General features: G+C 57.1%; 1 protein-coding gene and 1 long non-coding RNA gene across 3 annotated transcripts in view; one reads left to right on the top strand and one right to left on the bottom strand.

Annotated features, from left to right (window-relative positions):
- The window catches only part of SEC14L1 (SEC14 like lipid binding 1), a 33116-nt gene extending 20397 nt beyond the window's left edge, over positions 1–12719 (bottom strand). The window contains exons 1-3 of one of the 2 annotated variants that reach the window (XM_075562274.1): positions 12536–12719; positions 11730–11982; positions 9903–9995 (exon numbers count right to left, since the gene is read on the bottom strand). In XM_075562274.1, coding sequence (XP_075418389.1) covers positions 9903–9965 — 63 coding nt within the window. In that variant the 5' untranslated portion in view covers positions 9966–9995; positions 11730–11982; positions 12536–12719. Of the gene's footprint in view, positions 1–9902; positions 9996–11729; positions 11983–12137; positions 12336–12535 lie in introns of those variants that run through there. The other variant, XM_075562275.1, reaches the window with a different exon arrangement.
- A 309-nt stretch (positions 12720–13028) lies between these two features.
- LOC142460076 (uncharacterized) lies at positions 13029–18270 on the top strand. The gene is made up of 3 exons (XR_012786500.1): positions 13029–14038; positions 14410–14582; positions 15174–18270. It is a non-coding gene; the product is annotated as an uncharacterized LOC142460076 (long non-coding RNA).
- The last annotated feature ends 26 nt before the right edge of the window (positions 18271–18296 follow it).

Genomic DNA, 18296 nt, shown 5'->3' with positions numbered 1-18296 from the left:
TGTCCTTCTTCCAGGACAGATCTGTTTGCTCCTTGGGCGGCCCACGGTCTTCGCAGTGTCTTCACCACCATTCAAATGCAGCGCTTCTTCCTTGGCCTGCCACTGAGTTATCTCCCCACAACTCGAGGAGCGCCATGGTGCCGCCTGCCCCCTCGCCCTCAAAGGACAAGGGGCCGCACACACCATGAGGAGGACCTAACACCAGTGCCTGCACGCAATGGCACCCTCAGCCTCAGCTGCACACGTAAGCCCAAGAGAAACAGGGCGAGAGGAGGAGGAGCTTAGGTGTGAGGACCCCCAATGTCCCCCTCTGAACCAGTGCTCTGGAGCTGAAAGGGCCAGCACGGGGCTGCTGGCCACATGGGGCTGTTTAAACTAAATTCAACTAAATTACCCACCAAGGACTGGCCTCCCTACCCAGTCCCACCAGCCACACTGCAAGGCGTTGCTAGGATATTCTTGGCTGGGTGACAGTGAATAACTCAGCGCTGTGCCCACGGCTCTGACCTGACAGCGACCCATGCTTGTTCTGGCCCTGTCCTTAGATGACCCGCGTAAAAGCAAGTCCTGTGATAAACCTCCCGCTACCCCAGGCCCAGAAGGGCCCCCCGGCCACTCCTGGCTGGCGCACTACCCCCACCCCCGGAACCAGGCCCTTTGAGTGATGCAGAATAAAAGGCGAGGACTCTGTACCACGTTGCAGACTCAGCAAAAGAGGTGTGGGAATCTTCCAGAATCACGCGCTCCCTCCCAGCCTGGCTGAGCCTGGACGCCAAGAACGCTCGAGGGAGGAGTTTGCAGAGGCAGCTCAGAGGCCAGGTCTGCGGGAATGGACACAGAGGAACCATCTCTCTCCCCAGCTCCCACCTCTGGGAAACCCTTCCCGCAGCCCCCTGTCCACCTCCCCTTCCAGCTCTCTAGGAGTGGGGCTTGGGGGGAGGGAAGTAGTTTGCTTTTACTCCCTGAAGTTATGACTTTAATTATTTTCTTCCCCTTCTAACAGCCTAACAAGTATCCCTTTGTTGCCTGGTTCACAAGCTCAAGTGCTAACCCTGATTTCTCAATGCACTACAGAGTTTACCCTGGCTTCCCAGAGACCGGAATCCTAGAAAACAGCATGGAACCATTAAATGGGACCTTTTGTGTCTTCTTCCTTCAAATGCGGATGCTCTCAGCAGCAACGTGGAGAAGCGAGCCGTGTGTGTGTGTGTGTGTGTGTGTGTGTGTGTGTGAAAGAGAAAGAGAGAGAGAGAGAGAAAGGGAGAGAAAGGGAGAGACAGAAAGACAGACAGAGAGAACTCAGGCAAAGTCCAAATACGGACAGACCCAAGCCAAAAGAATGGTTGCCCGGCACATGACACCGAGTGGGTGAAGTGCCTGAGAGCAGACAATAGGGGGCAGTGACGGGTGCTGTCACAGGAGGAAGGGGCTTGGGCCCCCAGGGACCACTGGGGCCAGGGCCAAGGGCCTGAAGCACGCATGTGGCTGCATTGACCTCCCACAAGCTGCATGGCTTGTCACATGCCCACCTGCCGGGCAAGGGTGACGGCACCTTGACGGGAGCAGACCACCTGGGCTTCCAGGCTGCCACTGTCTAGAGGCAGCGTGGAGACCACCAGAGATGGGACGAGATTGCTACACCGCATTAAGGACTCGTTCCAGAGCCACCATGGAGGCTGGACACAGGGGAAACTGGGGGCAAGCAGGCAGGTGAGGATGGAGGCAGGCAGACGGGGGGCGGTGGGGTAGGTTGGGGGACCGAGGACAATCAGTCCTGGGGGTCACAGGAATAGCTGTGTGGACCCAAGCTGCTGCTGCTGCGGGGAGCAGCCTCGTGCAGGACAGCCGCCCGGCCATGGGGACGCAGGCAGGCCGCCTCCAGACACAGAAGCTGAGGCTCAAGCACATAGTACCACGTGCAGACACTGCCTTGGCCCGGCTGCCCGTCCTGAGGCCCCTGAACCTCTCCTGGACGCTGAAGGGCAGTGCCTGCTTATGCAGCCACCAAGCCTGCTCAACAGCCAGCTCCACGCTCACGCAGTCTGGAGGGACGGCTCTCTCGGAATACCTGCGTCCTCCTCGGACCTCCCCAGCCCCACCTCAGAGGCCACGAGCCAGGCACCAGCATGCACTGGGCCCGCTCCATGCCCCTCCCCCCACAGCTCCTCCCACCCCCACCCATCAAGCCCTGCCCAGCTTCATGGCCTTCTGGACCAATTAATTACAGGACCAAGTCCGTGGGCCACAAGACAAATGTAGACAGAAAGGCCTGGCGTCTTGAGGAAAAAGCACTTTGGCACGTTATTTGCACTCAGAATTACCCTGGGGCTCAGGAGCCGCCCAGCCGTTTCTTCCCAGCCCCGTCAGCAAGTCCAAGTTCAAGCTGAGCTGGCATCGAAAGCTGCTGAAAGGTGGGGGCCACCTTACAGGACCAGTGACCCGGTTTCTCTCAGGAGCCAATGGCAGAGAGACCATGGGAGGATAAGGCGGGGTGACGAGAATAAAGGGCAGCCGCAGAACCAGTCACACGTGCACCAAGGAGGGGCGAGGGCTGCCTGGGACGCCGTGTCCCCAGGACTGATACAAAAATAAATTCACTGCCATCAAGTCGATTCTTATTCCTAGCGACAGGCAGAGCCAGCCCTGTGGGTTTCTCAGGAGCCCACTTCTACCCTCAGAGGGGCTGGTGGTTTAGAACCACTCACCTTGCAGATCACAGCCCAACTTGTAACCACTCCATCACCAGGGCTCCCCAGGGCGCACAGGCGTTTGTTTTAAAGGAGCCTGAACGCAGATCTGGGATTAGATGGCATTGCTAGATGTCTGCAGTTAGAAATGAATGAGCCAGGCACCCAGAACCAGCCTTAGAAGCACCGGGAAGGAAAAGCCAGAGGTGTGGTGCAGCAGGACGGGCCACGCCTGCGTGGCTCCCAGTGGAACGATGGCCATCCCAGTGGCCTTCCTTACATTGTACTTTCTGGCCAGCACAGCAGCGCTCAGAACTTTCCGAAGCCTGACATTGTAGGCTGTGCTTTCTATAGAAACTGTCAGCGAGGACATCAGCGAGGGAAGGAGCTGGATCTGACTCTGCTCCCTAACACACTGAAAACTGCCCAGTAGACCCGATGCCCTGGGGCTGTGAGAGGGCAGGAGGGCCGATGCTTGCTTCTGCACACGGCAGCCTTACAGGGGCCTGTACAAGGACTGTCCACTTCCAAAGCCACATCCACCGGAGCCACTGTGCCCCAGCCGGGACGTGCAACAGGATGCTCAAGAACATGGCAACTGAGAAAAGCCTGCTCCCTGCTGAACACTGACCAGGGCCCTGAACAGAGAGATCCCAGGGAAGCTGGACGGCCTCCACTCCTAGACCTGGGCCGGGGACACAACATATCCATCGGCTTGTTTTAAAGTCACCCGCCCTCAAACGCGAGCCTTGCAGTCCCCCAAACAACAACGCGCTCTGCTCGCTAGCTGCGCCTGGAGACCCATCAACACCTGGGCCGTGGAAAAGACACGCCTCATGTCACAGTGAACCCTCAGGAACGTGAAAACCAGAACCCGCTGACGACACGAAGGGCCCAAGGATGGAACCTGAGACCGGATGCGGAGGGCTTGTTCACAGGAAGGAAAAGACTGCGTGACTCCACTAACGTTGAATGGGGCTCTTGAGTCAAGGAAGAAAAACACAGACAATGGGGCGAGGAAAGGGGCTGTGGGGAGGGTGGGGTGTGCTGGGGCTTCAGAGGGCAGCTAGCCGCTCCAGACCAGCAAGAGGGATGTTGGGACCTGCTCACAGCTGGCTGGAAGCAGTGGCTACAGGGGCGGCTGGCCCAAAGACAGGGCCTTGGGAGGGGCCCTCTGCACGCCCACCCCCCCTTCAGCTTTCTAAAAGCACACAAACTAAAAACACACCACACTGCCATCCAGTGCATGCCAGGCCCTCGCACCCCTGTGGGATGAAGGAGAGTGAGCCCTGGCTTCCTCCTGGGGGCTGCATGGCACTACCCAGGCCCATTCCCCCTAGCTGTTCCCATCCTGTGAAATCTGAAGGGATGGAATCCCAGAGCATTCCCAAAAGCTCAACTGCATTTTTCCACGACCTTTTTGAAGCTCCCCACCTTGAAAAATTTCAATCTAGGGGGAAGGGAGGAGGTAAAAATAAGGAGCTGATACCAAGGACTCAAGTAGAAAAAAAATGCTTTGAAAATGATGGCAAAATATGTAGAAATATACTTGACACAATGGATGAATGTATGGATTGTGATAAGAGATGTAACATCACCCAATAAAAATATTTAATAATAATTAAAAAACTTCAATCTAAGCACAAATGCCCACAGGGTCTCACCGACCAACACCATCACTACAGGGTCAATCACTGCCCTAGAAACTGACCCGGCCACCTGTTCCCTGGAGGTGGGAAAGGCTGGTGGGGAGGCCCTCCCTCGCTTTCACACCTGGCTGCAGGGAGTGCACTTGAGAGAGAACCACAGAGGAAGTGAGAGGCCCCAGGCCAGCAAACCTGACTGCTGAGGCGGCCAGGGCGACCACAGCCGTCCACTGGCCAACAGGGGCTTGGGAGATGTCGCCACTGACCCTGTTCTCACGGGCTCTGCAGACACGGACTCTTATCATTCAGGCAAAGGTGCCAAAACACACCCAACTCAACCAATTTCACCATGAATGGGCCGTGGTCCTCAGGGCCTCAGTGGTCAATTCGGCATTCAGAGCATGCCACTTCTGACCTCGGGCGAGGACACAGGGCCTAGCCTGGACAGCTGCCATCCAACTTGCCCATCTGAGCGCAAGTAGCTGGCACCTGTGGGGGCATCAGGCATAGAGACAGGACTCTGATCTCTAAGGGCACTAAGCTCTGAAGAGGCAGGCTCACATCCTACCATGGCGCGGGTTCTGACTCACGGCGATTCTACAAGGCAGGTGGAACGGCCCCTGTGGGTTTCCGAGACCGTAACTCTTTACACGAGTAGAAAGCCTCATCTTTCTCCTGAGGAGCAGCTGGTGGTTTAGAACTGCTGACCTTAAGTTAAGGTGTAGCAGCCCGACATATAGCCACTCTGCATCAGGGCTCCTCTGAAGAGGCCGACATTCCAGGCAAGGCAAGCCAAGAGAGGAATGGGCGGGGGTGGGGTGGGGTGCGGAATCGGCTTGACAAGTCCATGAAGTACGAACGTGTCAGGTAGGACGCCGTTAGGAAGGGCCTGGCAGAAAAAGCAAAGAGGTTTAGAAATGAAGTGACAGATCCTCGAAGCGACCCCAGCTGAGACCTGGGAGCAGACAGACGGCCCCAAGCTGGCCTCTGGGACACAAGCCAGCCAGCCCGGCCGCTCCCTGGGTAGGGGCCGGGAGGAGGGGCACGAGGGACTTCAAGCAGAAAGCTAAAGCAGTAACAGGCCAGGCCCGGTACGTGGTAGCTGGCATCTCTTCCACCGTGTTCTGGCTAGTCAAAATGACAGCTGTCCTCTCAGAAGCACCACAGGGGCCATGTCAGCGCCTGCCTGCCTGCAGCCAGCACCCAAGGGCGTGCTCCCGGCCCCCTCCTCCCCTCACACAGCCCTGGGTGCCAGGGCCTTGCCTGCCCGCTCCCACACCGCCCTCCACCTTCACTGCCGGGCACCCTGTACCTTTCTCGGGAGCCTTGCTTCAAACCAGAACCAACTCTGCCGCAGAGTCGACGCCGACAGCATGCTGACTGTGAGCACAGGGTGGGTGGTTCCCTGACTGTCCCTCTGCAGGGGCCGGGAGCCCCGTCTTTCTCCCTCGGAGCTGGCTGGTGGCTGCGAACTGCTGCCCGTGCCACCAGGACTCACCCGCTCCATGTGTGTGTCTCAGAGGACCAGGCATACTGTGGGCAAGCACATCTGGATCTGTTCTAAGAAGTTCCCACGCCCGACTCTCAGAACGACCCTGCGGCTCCCAGCCCTTCTCGGTGGGATCCCACCTGAGACCCTAAGTCTTTAGGGTGCAACCCCCTGGGGGGTCCTTGTGGGCAGTGCAGACGCAGCAAGGCTGGGGAGGACAAGGAGCTTCGGGGCTGTCTGAGGGTGACACTATCTGGGAGCCAGAACACTAGACCGAGAATCAGCCCATCTCGACCACTAATTAGCCGTGTCAGCTTCCACGGCTGCAGTCTCGGATTCCAAGCCCTCCTCAGGCGCTGGCCCAGGCGGGTCCTGCAGCTCACAGTCACCTGAACTTCCCATTTCTGGGTCAATCTAGCTGAGGGACACCAGGAAACCCACTGAGGTCTGCTGGGATTGCTGGAAGCGCCGTTTCTCTGCACGCGAATGCGCTAACAAGAGTATTAGCCTGAGTTCTCAATGGAACAAGTAAGTAGTTAAAACCCCTGTCACCAAAAAATAATTTATAAATGAACAAGGGTTCACAGGGATAGCAAGAGCTCAAGAAGAAAACGTTTTGAGAATGATGATGGCAACAGATGTACAAATGTGCTTGACACAATGGATAGATGGATGGACTATGATAAGAGTCCCCAATAAAATGATCCCCAAAATTTTTTAATTAAAAAAAATCAAAAAATTAATAAAAATACTACCCCCGTGGGGTTGGTGCTGACAACTGGCAACTTCCAGGTGTGACAGAGCAGCACCGGGCGGGTGCCAGCGGTTTGCCTGGCACGGGACCTGAAAGGAGGGCGATCTCCGGGCTTTTCTCCCTCGGCGCAGCTGGCAGGTGTGAGCCGTGACCAGCAAAGCCATTTCCCATTTTCCCACGGAAAGCAATTCATGCAGTGATCCCTACTGCCGTCATCGAACGCTCCCTATCGACATACTTTCCTGCCAGAGACATTCCAACAAAACTCTCGTGGAAGCACACACACACACACCCTGCCGAGATGGCGTCCTGACGCACACCCACCCTACAGGGCAGAGAAGATTGGCCCCCAGAGTCTCCGAGGCTGTCGACCTTTCCAGAAGCAGGCTCCACAATGCTCTCCCGAGGACTGGGTGGTGGAGACAAACCGCCGTCTTTGGGTTACCAGTGTGGTGCTTAGCCCACGCTGCCACCTGGTCTCCTAAGACCAGGAAGGGCATCAGGTCGTGCCAGCAGCGTCCTTCTCCTCACCACACTCACTGCTAGCGAGTCAATTCCAACACCAGGGACCCTGTATGAAGAGGAGGAAGACCCGGGGCTTCCTGGGTGGTACATCTTTATGGGAGCAGGGGCTTCATCTTCCTCCCTCAGAGGGGCTGGTGGGTTTGAACAGCTGACCTTGTGGTTAGTAGCCCAACGCGTAACCCTGTAAGTTAAGGCCTGGATCCGCCTGACTATCTCGTGCCCACCACTTGCCACGTTCCTCTGCTGCAGCAGCCAGGTGCCACTGTTACTGAAGTCCGCTCAGCCCACGAGGTTCCAACACACGTGGTCTCCCCGCTTGTGGCTATTCCGCTGGCTCTGAGCATGAACTGAAAGGAGGTGCCCCGGGTAACTCGGTGATCGCCCCCTCACCGCAAAGAAAACACAACACGACGCAGGGTGGACACTGAAGATGGTCTGTTGTCTAATTACAGTGAGACCAAGGGGCCGCGACCTCACACAGACACGCGCCGTCAGGAGGCCCGCTCCTCTCCAATGCTGGGGAGGAAAGCGCAGCACGTCATCCTCAGAGTAAAACAAAGACGTTTTACAAAGGGCCCCCAAAGCCAAGCCGCGCTTCAAGAAGAGACTCCACTGTCAAAAACTAGGAGGAGAGCGGGGCTCGGCTGCGGCCTGAATTCAAGTTCTTCTCCAAGGGCATGAGTGAAATGGTCAGAGGCAACCACTGGGCGGCAGTGAACACAAGGCTGTGTGGGCGCGGTGATCGAAGACCCTCTCCATGAACCCGCGGGCGGCGCCGAGGCTTCCTGGGCTGCAAGCTTTTTCAGGGCAATAAGGGTCCCCGGAGATATGCTGCCGTGTACCCTGAGGGCCGGGTCTGGGGCTACACGCTCCTCCGCAAACCAGCGCTTTCTCTCCTTGCTACAATGCCTCCCCGTCCTCGGTCCCCTCACCAGCAGAACTCCACAAGGGTGAGGTTAGAGTGCCCGCCCCCAGCCTGGCCAACAGCCTACATGCTGAGTCCAGAGGGAAAAGATGAACCAGATCAAGTTTCTCTCCAGAGGCTGACCACGAGCACGTGACGAGCGCCGGCCGCTCAGAACCGGAAGGGAGCGCCAGGGGAACGCCATCAAGTTGAACTCAGGTCAGAGGGGTTAGCGCCAGCTGCAACAGCACTCCGGAACGGGAGGTTCCAGCTCGGAACCAGAGGGTGCCTGCTGCCTTCCAGTCACACCTGCCACTGGGCCTCAGAACCCGGGGCCACCCCCCCCCACCCCAGGCTCCCCTGTGGGCCGAGCCCAGCCCACATTCCTGGCTTTCTGCGGGATCCTATCTCTTACCACCACGGCTCTGTATGCCCAAAGGCCGAGCAAGACAGCACACACAGCACAACATGATGACATTGGGGAAACAGGTCTTCCCCAAAGCCCTAAACCTAAGACACTCTCAGTCCCAGCCAAACCTGAAACACGCCCCCAACCTTCCCACCCCAAACAACTCTTGAAACTAGACAGGGAACCTTCTGGGCTAGATGCTGGGTGAGGTCTGAGCGAAAGACTTGTCAAAACCAGGCAGCCGAACACCCAACGCGCAGCCTGCTTCTCTGGTGGGCAGGGCATGCCCGTGGGCAGAACTAAGCAAAGACACCAAACAGAAATCCAAACCCCCCGAGGCCCGGAGAGGCCCCTGTAGGTGTCTGTGTGCTGGGCTCTACCTGGTTCAGCAAGCTACTGTACCATCTGGATACTCGCCCACATGCAACAGGGCGGAGCGCTCGGGGGCACACAGAGTTGGGGTACCACCTGTGTTGGGTGCTAGAGGTTGGGCAGGGCCTGCCTTTGAGTGGGATGGGGGTCAGGAGTCCAGGGGTGGGGTGGGTGCTGCTCATGTTCTCTCTAGAGCCAGGTAACCAGTACCACAGCGAGTTCTGTCAGAATTGTTCTCGCCAGGGTACGTGTTATGATGAAGGCACTTTTCTATGCCTATGACACTTTCACAGTTAGAAGGCAGCCCTATACTGATCTCAGAAACTCAAAATATTAAAAGAAATGTCTTTAATTAAATTCATTTATAATAAGTAAAGCCAAACTCACTGCCACAGACTCGATCCCGACTCACAGGGGCCCTAGAGGACCAAGCAGCACAGCCCCTGTGGGTTTCTGGGATTGCAGTTCCTCTGGGTGCAGAAAGCCGTCTCTCCCTTCCACAGCGTGGCTGGGGGCTTGGAACCGTGGGGTGAGCAGCCCAGCACGTGACCCGCTACACCACTAAGGCTGGGGAAGAGAGCGTGGCAGTGCTTTCCGGGTTTTGTCTTGCTACTAGGGAAACAGCCAGCCCGAACCCCTCCGGGTAAGTAACAGAGAAAGTGGGGGCTGCAGTTTCTCCCGGTTCTGACAATTCTCGTTTGCTTTGCAAGTTTGATGTGAGGGGAGAGAACTCATTTTCACTAAATCCACACACATGGGGAAGGGGACACGGGGGCGGAGGGGGCACTTGGCACCCCCCTTCTCTGCTTTCACCAAATATCAAAATGGAAATCCAGGAGGCGTAGTTAGTCACGACCCCACTTCTGCACCCCCAGCGAGAGAATCGACACTGCTCCCTGCATCTCCCTCAGCAGTCTGAAAACCGAACGCACAGAGCCGGTTTCCAGGAGCTTCCGTTTTCAAAACACTTCACAGACTCCAGAGGAGTGCCGTTAAGCATAAAAGCAATCAATAAATGGGGCCAGCGGAGCCGGACGAGGGACATAAACTGACAGATCATCAACTTCCGACAAGGCACGCGGAAGGAAGCCAAGCAGAAGTTGGAAAAGTACTTACAGCCATGATTAACTCAAAGGGGTGTTTGTACACCCGCACTGGAGACTGGTACTTCTGCACCATGACTGTAACGGACCAGCAATCCTCTCTCACCTGTAAAACAGAAACAAACGCGGGGTCTAAGTCTGTGCGCGCGCACGTAGACCACCCACGGCCCCGAGGGGCCTGTCGCAATTCTATAGAAGTCACCATTTTCCAGAAGCCAAAGAAAGACTGAAATATGCACAGAGACCGCATCCAAACCCACTGCCTCAGAGTGGCTTCTGCTTCGCAGAGACCCTATGAGAACGGTGTAGGACCACCCCACAGGGTCTCCTGGGCTGCTGGCTGTGGAGGTTTGAACCTCGGTCACGCATTATAACCACTGCATCACCAGGGCGCTTTGTGCAAAAGCAAACCCACAGCCGCTGGATGGATTCCAGAGCCTAGGGACCCGCTGGGACAGAGCGGGACTGCGCCTTCCTTTTTGGAGGCTCTGTCTCTACAGGAGCCTCACCCTTCTCCTGCGGAGCGGCTGTGGGTGAGGAAGTACAGCAGCCCCCCCACCGTGTGTCCTCCACCTCAGGAGGCAGTGACAGGCCGGGGGACCTCTCCAGCTAGGGAATGTCATGATTCCACAACCCATGGACTGATTGACAGCAGCCCAGCAGGGTAGGGTAGAACCACGGGCCTCCCGGAGTCAGAAATCTTAGGGAAGCACACAACCTCGTCTTCCCCGACGGAGCAGCTGGTGGGTTAGAACTGCCAACGTTGCAACCGGCAGTCTAACACTTAACCCCCCCCCACCCCACCACCACCTGGGCTCCTCAGTAACCGAGCTGTGGTTAGGGGAGACAAAACGAGACTCCTGGCCACGGTGTCCACCCTCGGACTCACAGTGACCCTCCACAGGGTTCCCAAGACGGTCGAATCTTTGCGGGAGAACACAGCCTCATCATTCTCCAATCACCAGGGGAGGCTATCCTTAAATAATTTTCTCTTCGACCAGAAGACAACTTTTGAAAACACAACGGGTATGGAAACACCAAAACTCTTAAAAAAAAAATAACTAGGCAGCAATACCTAGGGCGGCTTGAACAGTGGAACCCTGCACCAGAGCTAGTTATCAAGGACTCGGGCCTCAGACCCCATTTTCCGACGCTCTGCACGTACGCCTGTCTCGGGGAACTGTGATAAAAGGCCGCAGTGCCCAGCTTGGCTGAACGCTCCACTCCCACTGGCGGCAAGAGATTACAGGCGGGCACCTAATCTTGGCATCCAGCGGTACTGCCAGGCACAAAGCCGGCCGGAGCCTGCGTGCAGCGCTGACAGCATACTGCCATGTCCGAGCAGCGGCTCCTTACTTCCTACTTAACCTTGAGGAAGACAAACAGGTCCAGGGCTTCACCCATCCCACCACCGGTAATCATTAAGAAAGCTCTTTCTTATTGAAATGCCCCTCCCACCTCCAAAAAATGTGCATTCCAGCCCATTCTGACCACACAGGATGGAGTAGAACTGCCCCGTAGAGATTCCCAGGCTGCCAGTCTTTCCAGGAGCAGACTGCTTGGGTCTTTCTCCCCAGGAGCAGCTGGTGGGTCCAAACAGGCCACCCCTCCTCAGTGAGGCGTCCCACCACGAACCCACTACCCTCCCTCCCTCCCGGGGCGCCTGGAATGTGGGAGGGGCCCCTGGAGAAGTTACCAGGCCGAATTTCGTCCAAGGACCCAGAGGCTAGCTAGCTGCCCAAGCAGAAAGAGCTGACGAGGATGTGTGCTTTTGCCTCGGCGCTCCCTCGCTGTGGGCAAGGCTGCGTGTAGGCAGGCCGGTGGGTTTGGGTTAGCCTACCTGGCAGAAGAAACGGCTCAGGATAGGAAACAGCAACCAGGACTAGCTCTGGGCGACCTCCAGCCGGTCACCTGATTTCCCGGGAGCGCTGGGTTTCATGTGTTAAAGTTTCTGGGCGAGAAGACCTTGCCGGACGCCTCGTTTGACGAGCCAAGCTCCAGCTTTTCCAAAGCCCGACCGGCTGGCTGGTCCCGGCTCGCGGGGTCCGCGTTCTATGGAGTTCTGCGCACGGTCGCTGTCCCCCAACAATTCTCTGAAAAGTGAATGGGACACGTGAACTGTACGGGGTCGCCCTGGGGAGACGAGGCTGAAACGGGGGGGGGGGGGCGGCGGCTGATGCAAGAAACAGGGCGGAATGCAGCCTCGGCGGTAGTCCCACCCGACAGGGCTCCCGGGCCCGAACCCCACCTCAGGAGCGCGGGGCCAGCTCCGGGCGCTCAGACCGACCGACCCACGTCCCGGTGGGAATCCCGAGCGGCAGCGGCCAAGTGGCAGGCTGGACCCGGGCCGCCTCTATTGCAGGACAATCGGGGTTTAAATACGAGCCAATGGCCCGTCCCGGGCGTCCATCCCGCGCCGGACCCGGGGAACTGGGCGGCGGGGTCCGGCGCGGCTGCTCTCCCGGCACCCACCCCGCATCGCGGTCCGGCTCTGGACCCAAACTCCGCTCTGGGGGCGGGAGGCAGGCGGGTGGGGGAGGGGCGCGCCCGGGAAGGGAGAGGGGCGGCGGGCCCGGCCGCGGGGCGGAGGGCAGCGGGCAGGCGGGGTCGGGGGCGCGCTCGGACCCGCCGCGGGGACGCGCCTACCTCTGGTCAGCAAGGCCGGGGCTCGGGGCGGCGGGGGGCACTCATGCCGGCGGCTCCGCGCTTCCGCCGCCGTTCCACTGCTCTGAGGCCGCCGCCGGACCGCCGGTTCCGGGTAGGGGGCCGAGGGCGGGAGCGGGGAGGGGCGCGGCGAGGGCTCGAGTGGTTGTTACGGGTGACGGCGGAGGAGGGGCCGCGGCGCCGGAAGGGCCGCGCGTGCGCGGACGCGGCCCCGTCGGGCGGAGGAGGGAGCGAACGACGGTTGCTAGGGAGGGGTGGGGTGGGGGGGTGAGCCTGACAACGCGCGCTGGGCCCGAGCTGCGCAGGCGCGCACTCCGGCCCGGACGGGCGGAGTGGGGGTCCAGGGGAGGGGTCAGCCTGACGCACGGCGGAGGCCCCGCCCACTTCCTGCGTCCCGGGGGCGGGGCTAGGGGCGGGGCGGGGCGGAGGGCGGCCGGGGTTCCGCTGAACTGGGACAGGGAAGTGCTTGGGATGTCAACATCACCAGGGCCCTTCCTGTCCCGCTGCGGCCCGGGATGGTGGCCCGGCCGGAGCTTCCTCGTTTTTTGTTGACTGCTCACAAGCAGACTTCCCCTGCGGTGGCCGGGCCGCATTCTCGCCGAGGAATGGCGATGAGGCCAACTCTAGGCTGGGTGGGACCCTACTGAATTCTTGTCCACACCTCCAGTCGCCAGAAGCTGAACTGAGACAGGGTTGGGTGGTGCCTTCAAAGAGAAGAGGGAGCCTCAGCGTCCCAGCTCCCACTGTAAAATGTGAGACATTTAGGGGGGCTGAGTAGGACCTGATGATGAGAGAAGGGCACCCTGCCCTGCACGCCCACCCACACGGCCACACTGGCTTCTTAGCCAAGGGACAATTTCTCCATCAAGGTCACTGCTCTTCTGCTCAAATTAGTCATCCTTTCTGCCTGTACCTTTATTCCCGGGGTGGTGTCACTGCACAGGCCATCTTAGGAACTATCGGGGGAGTTTATGCATCCTTCATGGTGTGATCACACCGTGTGTGTATATGTGTGTTTTAAAAACTCCAACCATCGTTTTCCAGCGTGAACAGCCACGTTATTTACTTTACTCAGCCTGCCTTTTTCAGGTTGGGAGAAATCAGATCCACTTTCAAAAGATGCCTGGAAAAGAGACCATACCAGTAGATCAGCGTCCTGAGAAGTTCTCCCAGAGATCTGTCCAGAGAAATAGCCTTGCCCCAAAATTGATATGGTGTGATAAACCTCCAAAAGGGGCCCCGGTGACACGTAGGGTTAGCATGTGACTCAACCACAAGGGCAGCAGTTCAACCCACCAGCTGCTCCAAGGGGGGAAAGCGGAGACTCTGCTCTCAGAAAGAATGACACCCTCTGAAACCCAAAGGGACATTTCTGCTCTGCCCTTCAGGGTGGATGTGAATCAGAATCAACCAGATGTCAGCGGGGGTTTTTGCCTCTAGCTGTAACCACCCACTCACAGGAACTTCCAGAAACAGAGGGACCTGGTAAGTGACAGCTTGGAAGCAGTGAGGGCAGATCGTGGTAAACCTCGACCAGGCAAATACGTTCCTTTATCAGTAAGTAGACTGCAAAGTGAAAAAGAAACGGAAGGCCAAGCTGGAACCTGGAAGACATGGGGGCAATAGTTGATCTGTTTATTGAGCCTTTGTGGGCTTTTCCCCCCTAGATGTATGATACTTCAGTTTATTTGTTTGTTATTTAAGTAAACATAACCCAGGGACTTGAAACATCAATCCATTGCAATATACAAATTTTGCGTCCATCTTGCTTTGAACAAATAGCTAGTAAAAGAAATGTTTGCATATCAGGAAACTCTAAATTAGACTATTTAAACCTCTCGTTTTAATCCCTTCAGATGCACTTGATAGCTGGACCATGAATAAGGGAGACCATGTAAGAACCAATGTGTTTGAATTCTCCTGTTGGTGAAGAATACTGAAAGTGGCATGGCCTGACTAAAGCACCAACCGCTCTGTCTTGGAAGAAGGACAGCCAGAGTGCTCCTCAGAAACCAGGCCTGTGGTTCTGGTAAGACCTGGTCTCACTTACTTTGGACACGAGGTTGGGAGAGATCAGCCCCTGGAAGAAGGCAGTCATGTTTGATCAGGGTAAAAAGAGGAAGACCATTAAGGAGATGGCTTGACACCGTGGCTGCAACAATGGGGCTCAAACATAACAACTATAAGGATAGGCAGCATTCCTTCCCATGTTTCCTTCCGTTATACTTAGGATTGCTATCAGGAAGAACCCACTTGGAGACCTAACAACTTAACAACAAACATCTCACGATGTTAAGGAATTACTGTTAGCTTTTCAGAGAGGGTAAAGGTATTATGGCAAACCATCCTCTTGATGAGTGAAAGAATTCTGTACGGATGGATAAAGTGCTGTATCTGAGAATAGCTTTGAAATAAACCCAGTGGAGGAAAAGAGCGTGGATGAAGTCAGATGGGTCGTCAGTCAGGATCGGTTCATTATACTATTGCGTTGTCTTTCGTGTGTGTTACAATGAGGCAGAGTAATCCCCTTCGTCTACTCATAGCTCTTCATCTTGATGTTTCCATAATAAGATGTTTTTAAGCCAAGACATCTTGCCCATCGTGTTGTCCTTATTGTTAGGAACTATGGAGTCCTGGCCACCCCGCGTTCAACAAAGCAAAACACTCCTGGGTCCTGCACCGTCCTCACGAGCGTCACGTCCGAGCTCATCGGTACAGCCACCGTGTCTGCCCATCTCACCGCGGAGCTCCATCGCTTATCTGACCCTCTGCCCCATCACACTCAGGGGACAGCTGCCTCCCGCTGACACGGGGGATGGAAAGCCTGAAGGTAATTGTGCCAAAGAGAGAGTGGATGGTATCTGAAGCCCTAGCAGTATCCAATGTGTGTCTGTTGCTATGGGGCCAGTGTCGGGGTGGGCGTGGGGATTAAGACTGTCAAAGGGAGAGATGAAGTAGGAGGACCTGGACCAGAATCGTGGGATGCGGTGAGAGAGGCCCGTAGAAGAAGCAGTGGAGAGTCAAGATGGTTGGGCCACCAGGAGGAAGCTTCTCACCAGGAGGAGGCATGTGCCGTCCACAGAGCCAAAGGCCACAGACGTTGTGTAGAATGAGAAACCAGAGGACCCGGCTTTGGCCATACGAGGACCACTGGTGTCCATACTGGACATAACTTCAACAGAAGGGATGGGGGCACCAGGGGACAGGAGTCAGTCTACAGGGGGTCAGTCAAGGAGAAAACGCAAAGGGAGATGCTGTTAGGTACCATCTGATAAAGGAGCGAAACATTGCCCGGTCCTGCGCCATCGTCACAACTGTTTCTGTGACTGAGCCCATGGTTGAAACCACTGTGTCCGTCCATCTCATCCAGGGCCTTCCTCTCTGTCACTGCCCCTCTACTTTACCAAGCATGATGTCCTGCTGCAGGGGCTGGTCTCCCCTGACATCACGTCCAAAGTACGTGAGATGAAGTCTCGCCATCCCTGCCTCTAAGGCGCGCTCTGGCGGTCCTTCTTCCAGGACAGATGTGCGTGTGCATTTGGCCGTCCCTGACACTTGGACGAGCCTCTGCCCACACCGTTGTTCAAGTGCATCCATTCCTCTTCCGGCAAGATGGCAAGGGTAACTCTCCTGTCCAGGGACTCGTCCACTTCACAGCAAATGCCCACTGTTGAGGGCCCTCTGGGTTCGCTCCATTGGTCCTTGGGCCTCTCTCTAGGCATCGTCTCTGGGCGGAGAAGGACACAGGTCATGGAGTCCCTGCACCAGGTGAATAAGAGCAGGTAACAAGCACAGGCAAGAGCCTGGGGTGGACCACAGCATCCGGTGCTAACCTAGCCCCTCAGAAGAAAGGCCTGGTGATCCACCTCTAGGAGGATTACCACCAAGCAGCACTGGGGGGCCAGTTCTGGCCAACAGAGGGCAGGACTTGCTGGACAGGACAGGAGTCCCACTGTCCTGGACTGCCGCAACCTCCCTACCTCTCCTGTTGACAGGCATTAGGAGGGTGCACCCCTGACTTGATGAGCATTCCCAATAGCAGGAGCCTCCCCTGCCATTGTTGTCACCCCCAGACAGTGGATGGAACCCAGGGGCCCCCACGCCCAGGCACTCTTATTATTGTCGTCGTGAGAGGCCATCGAGCCGGATCCAACCCCTGGCAGAGAGAAACACCCTCAGTCCTGAACCAGGCCTCACCAATGTTCCCAGGCTCCCTTGACTAGCTCAGCGGAGCCCGTCCCCCTGCCCCTGACCTCCCGGTGAGGAACCAGAGCCTGCTGCTGCCCACCCTCTCATTGGAGGTCACGCCTTGGGCTGACATCAGGGAGCCGTGGCAACAGTCTGCTCGTGCAGGGTAACACCACCTCAGTGGACAGGCACATCCTGGCTCCGTCCCCAGCCCCCCAGCAGCTCACTGGTTCCTCTGGCCACATCTGCACTGCTCCCACAGTCATCTAGGGGGTGTGGGTGACAGCAGGAGGGCTTGGAGATGGATGGAGGGAAAGTCACTGCAGGAAAGGCAGTGGGGGTGGGGGAAGGAGAGCGGCTCTCTAAAAATGCCAGTCGCCAGCGCCCAGCCTTTCCCCACCACAGCCAAAGCAGCAGAGGGCAGGGGCTCTGCGCAAGCCCTTGGGATGCTATGAGGGGTCAGGTTCAATTAATCGCCTACCAGGGGCTGGGCTAAGAGGAAGGGGGCCTGGTGGCAAAGCGGATGACGTGTTGGGTGGCTGACCGCAAGGTCTGAAGTTCGAAACCACCAGCCGCTTCAAAGGAGAAAGACAAGGTTTTCTACTTACGGTCTCAGAAACTCACAGGGGCGGCTCTACTCTGTCCTATAGGGTCATGAGTCAGCATTGACTCGATGGCAGGGAGTTTTTCTGAGTGCCAAGAGGAAGGACCCCTGGTGACACAGTGGTTAAGCATCCCACTGCTCACTGAGAAGTTGGCAGTTCAAACCCACTGGCTGCTCCGTAGGACAAAGAGGCGGCAGTCTGCCTCCATAGAGACCCGGCCTTGGACCCTCTATGGGGCAGTTCTACCCTGGCCCATGTGTCTCCATGAGTCAGAATATGGGCCAAAGGTTAGGTGCTAAGAGGCCCACTGGTACCAGTGCTTCCTCAGCCTTCTTCCAAGCCCCCTCAGGACAGGCTCTACACTCTCGTCAGCAGCCATCCTGGCGGAAGGTACCCCCTGGGGCCCCCAGACTCAGTGGTTGGAGTGTGTGCTGCTCCGAATGGTCAGCATTAGAGGGCCCTGCTAGAGCCACCACAAGGAGAAGCTTGGGCCTCAGCTGAGGGTTTGTAGAAGTCATTAACCTTGGAAGGTATGGACCATTTCCTGCCTGGAAAAGTTCAGGGGCACTGCAGACTCCCCTCCAGGCACAGTTTCCTAATTGAGTTCTGGCTGAAACCCAGCTCCCCTGAGCTAATACCATTGCCTCATTTTCCACCGGGAATGTTCCGGCCAGGAAACTGCCTGGGCAGAAGCAACGCCCACCCGCCCGCCCACCCAGCCTCAGCCTCGCTCAGCTCCTTTGTAAACTACTCATCCCATCTGGAATGGCCAGGGCAGAACCGCCCCGGTGGGTTCCTGAGACCGTGCTCTTTTATAGTAGAAGGCCTCATCTTTCTTGACTCAGACCAGTTGGGGGTTTCAAACTGTTGACCTTCAGGTTAGCAGCCCAGTGCATCCCATACTACGCCACGAGGAAACATGCGAATCTGCTGCTCTCATCCGACTATAA

The sequence above is a fragment of the Tenrec ecaudatus genome, chromosome 10 (assembly GCF_050624435.1).
Source record: "Tenrec ecaudatus isolate mTenEca1 chromosome 10, mTenEca1.hap1, whole genome shotgun sequence".
NCBI classification, from domain to species: Eukaryota; Metazoa; Chordata; class Mammalia; order Afrosoricida; family Tenrecidae; genus Tenrec; species Tenrec ecaudatus.
The sequence above is the reverse complement of the archived record's forward strand: the minus strand, read 5'-3'. Positions and strand labels throughout refer to the sequence as shown.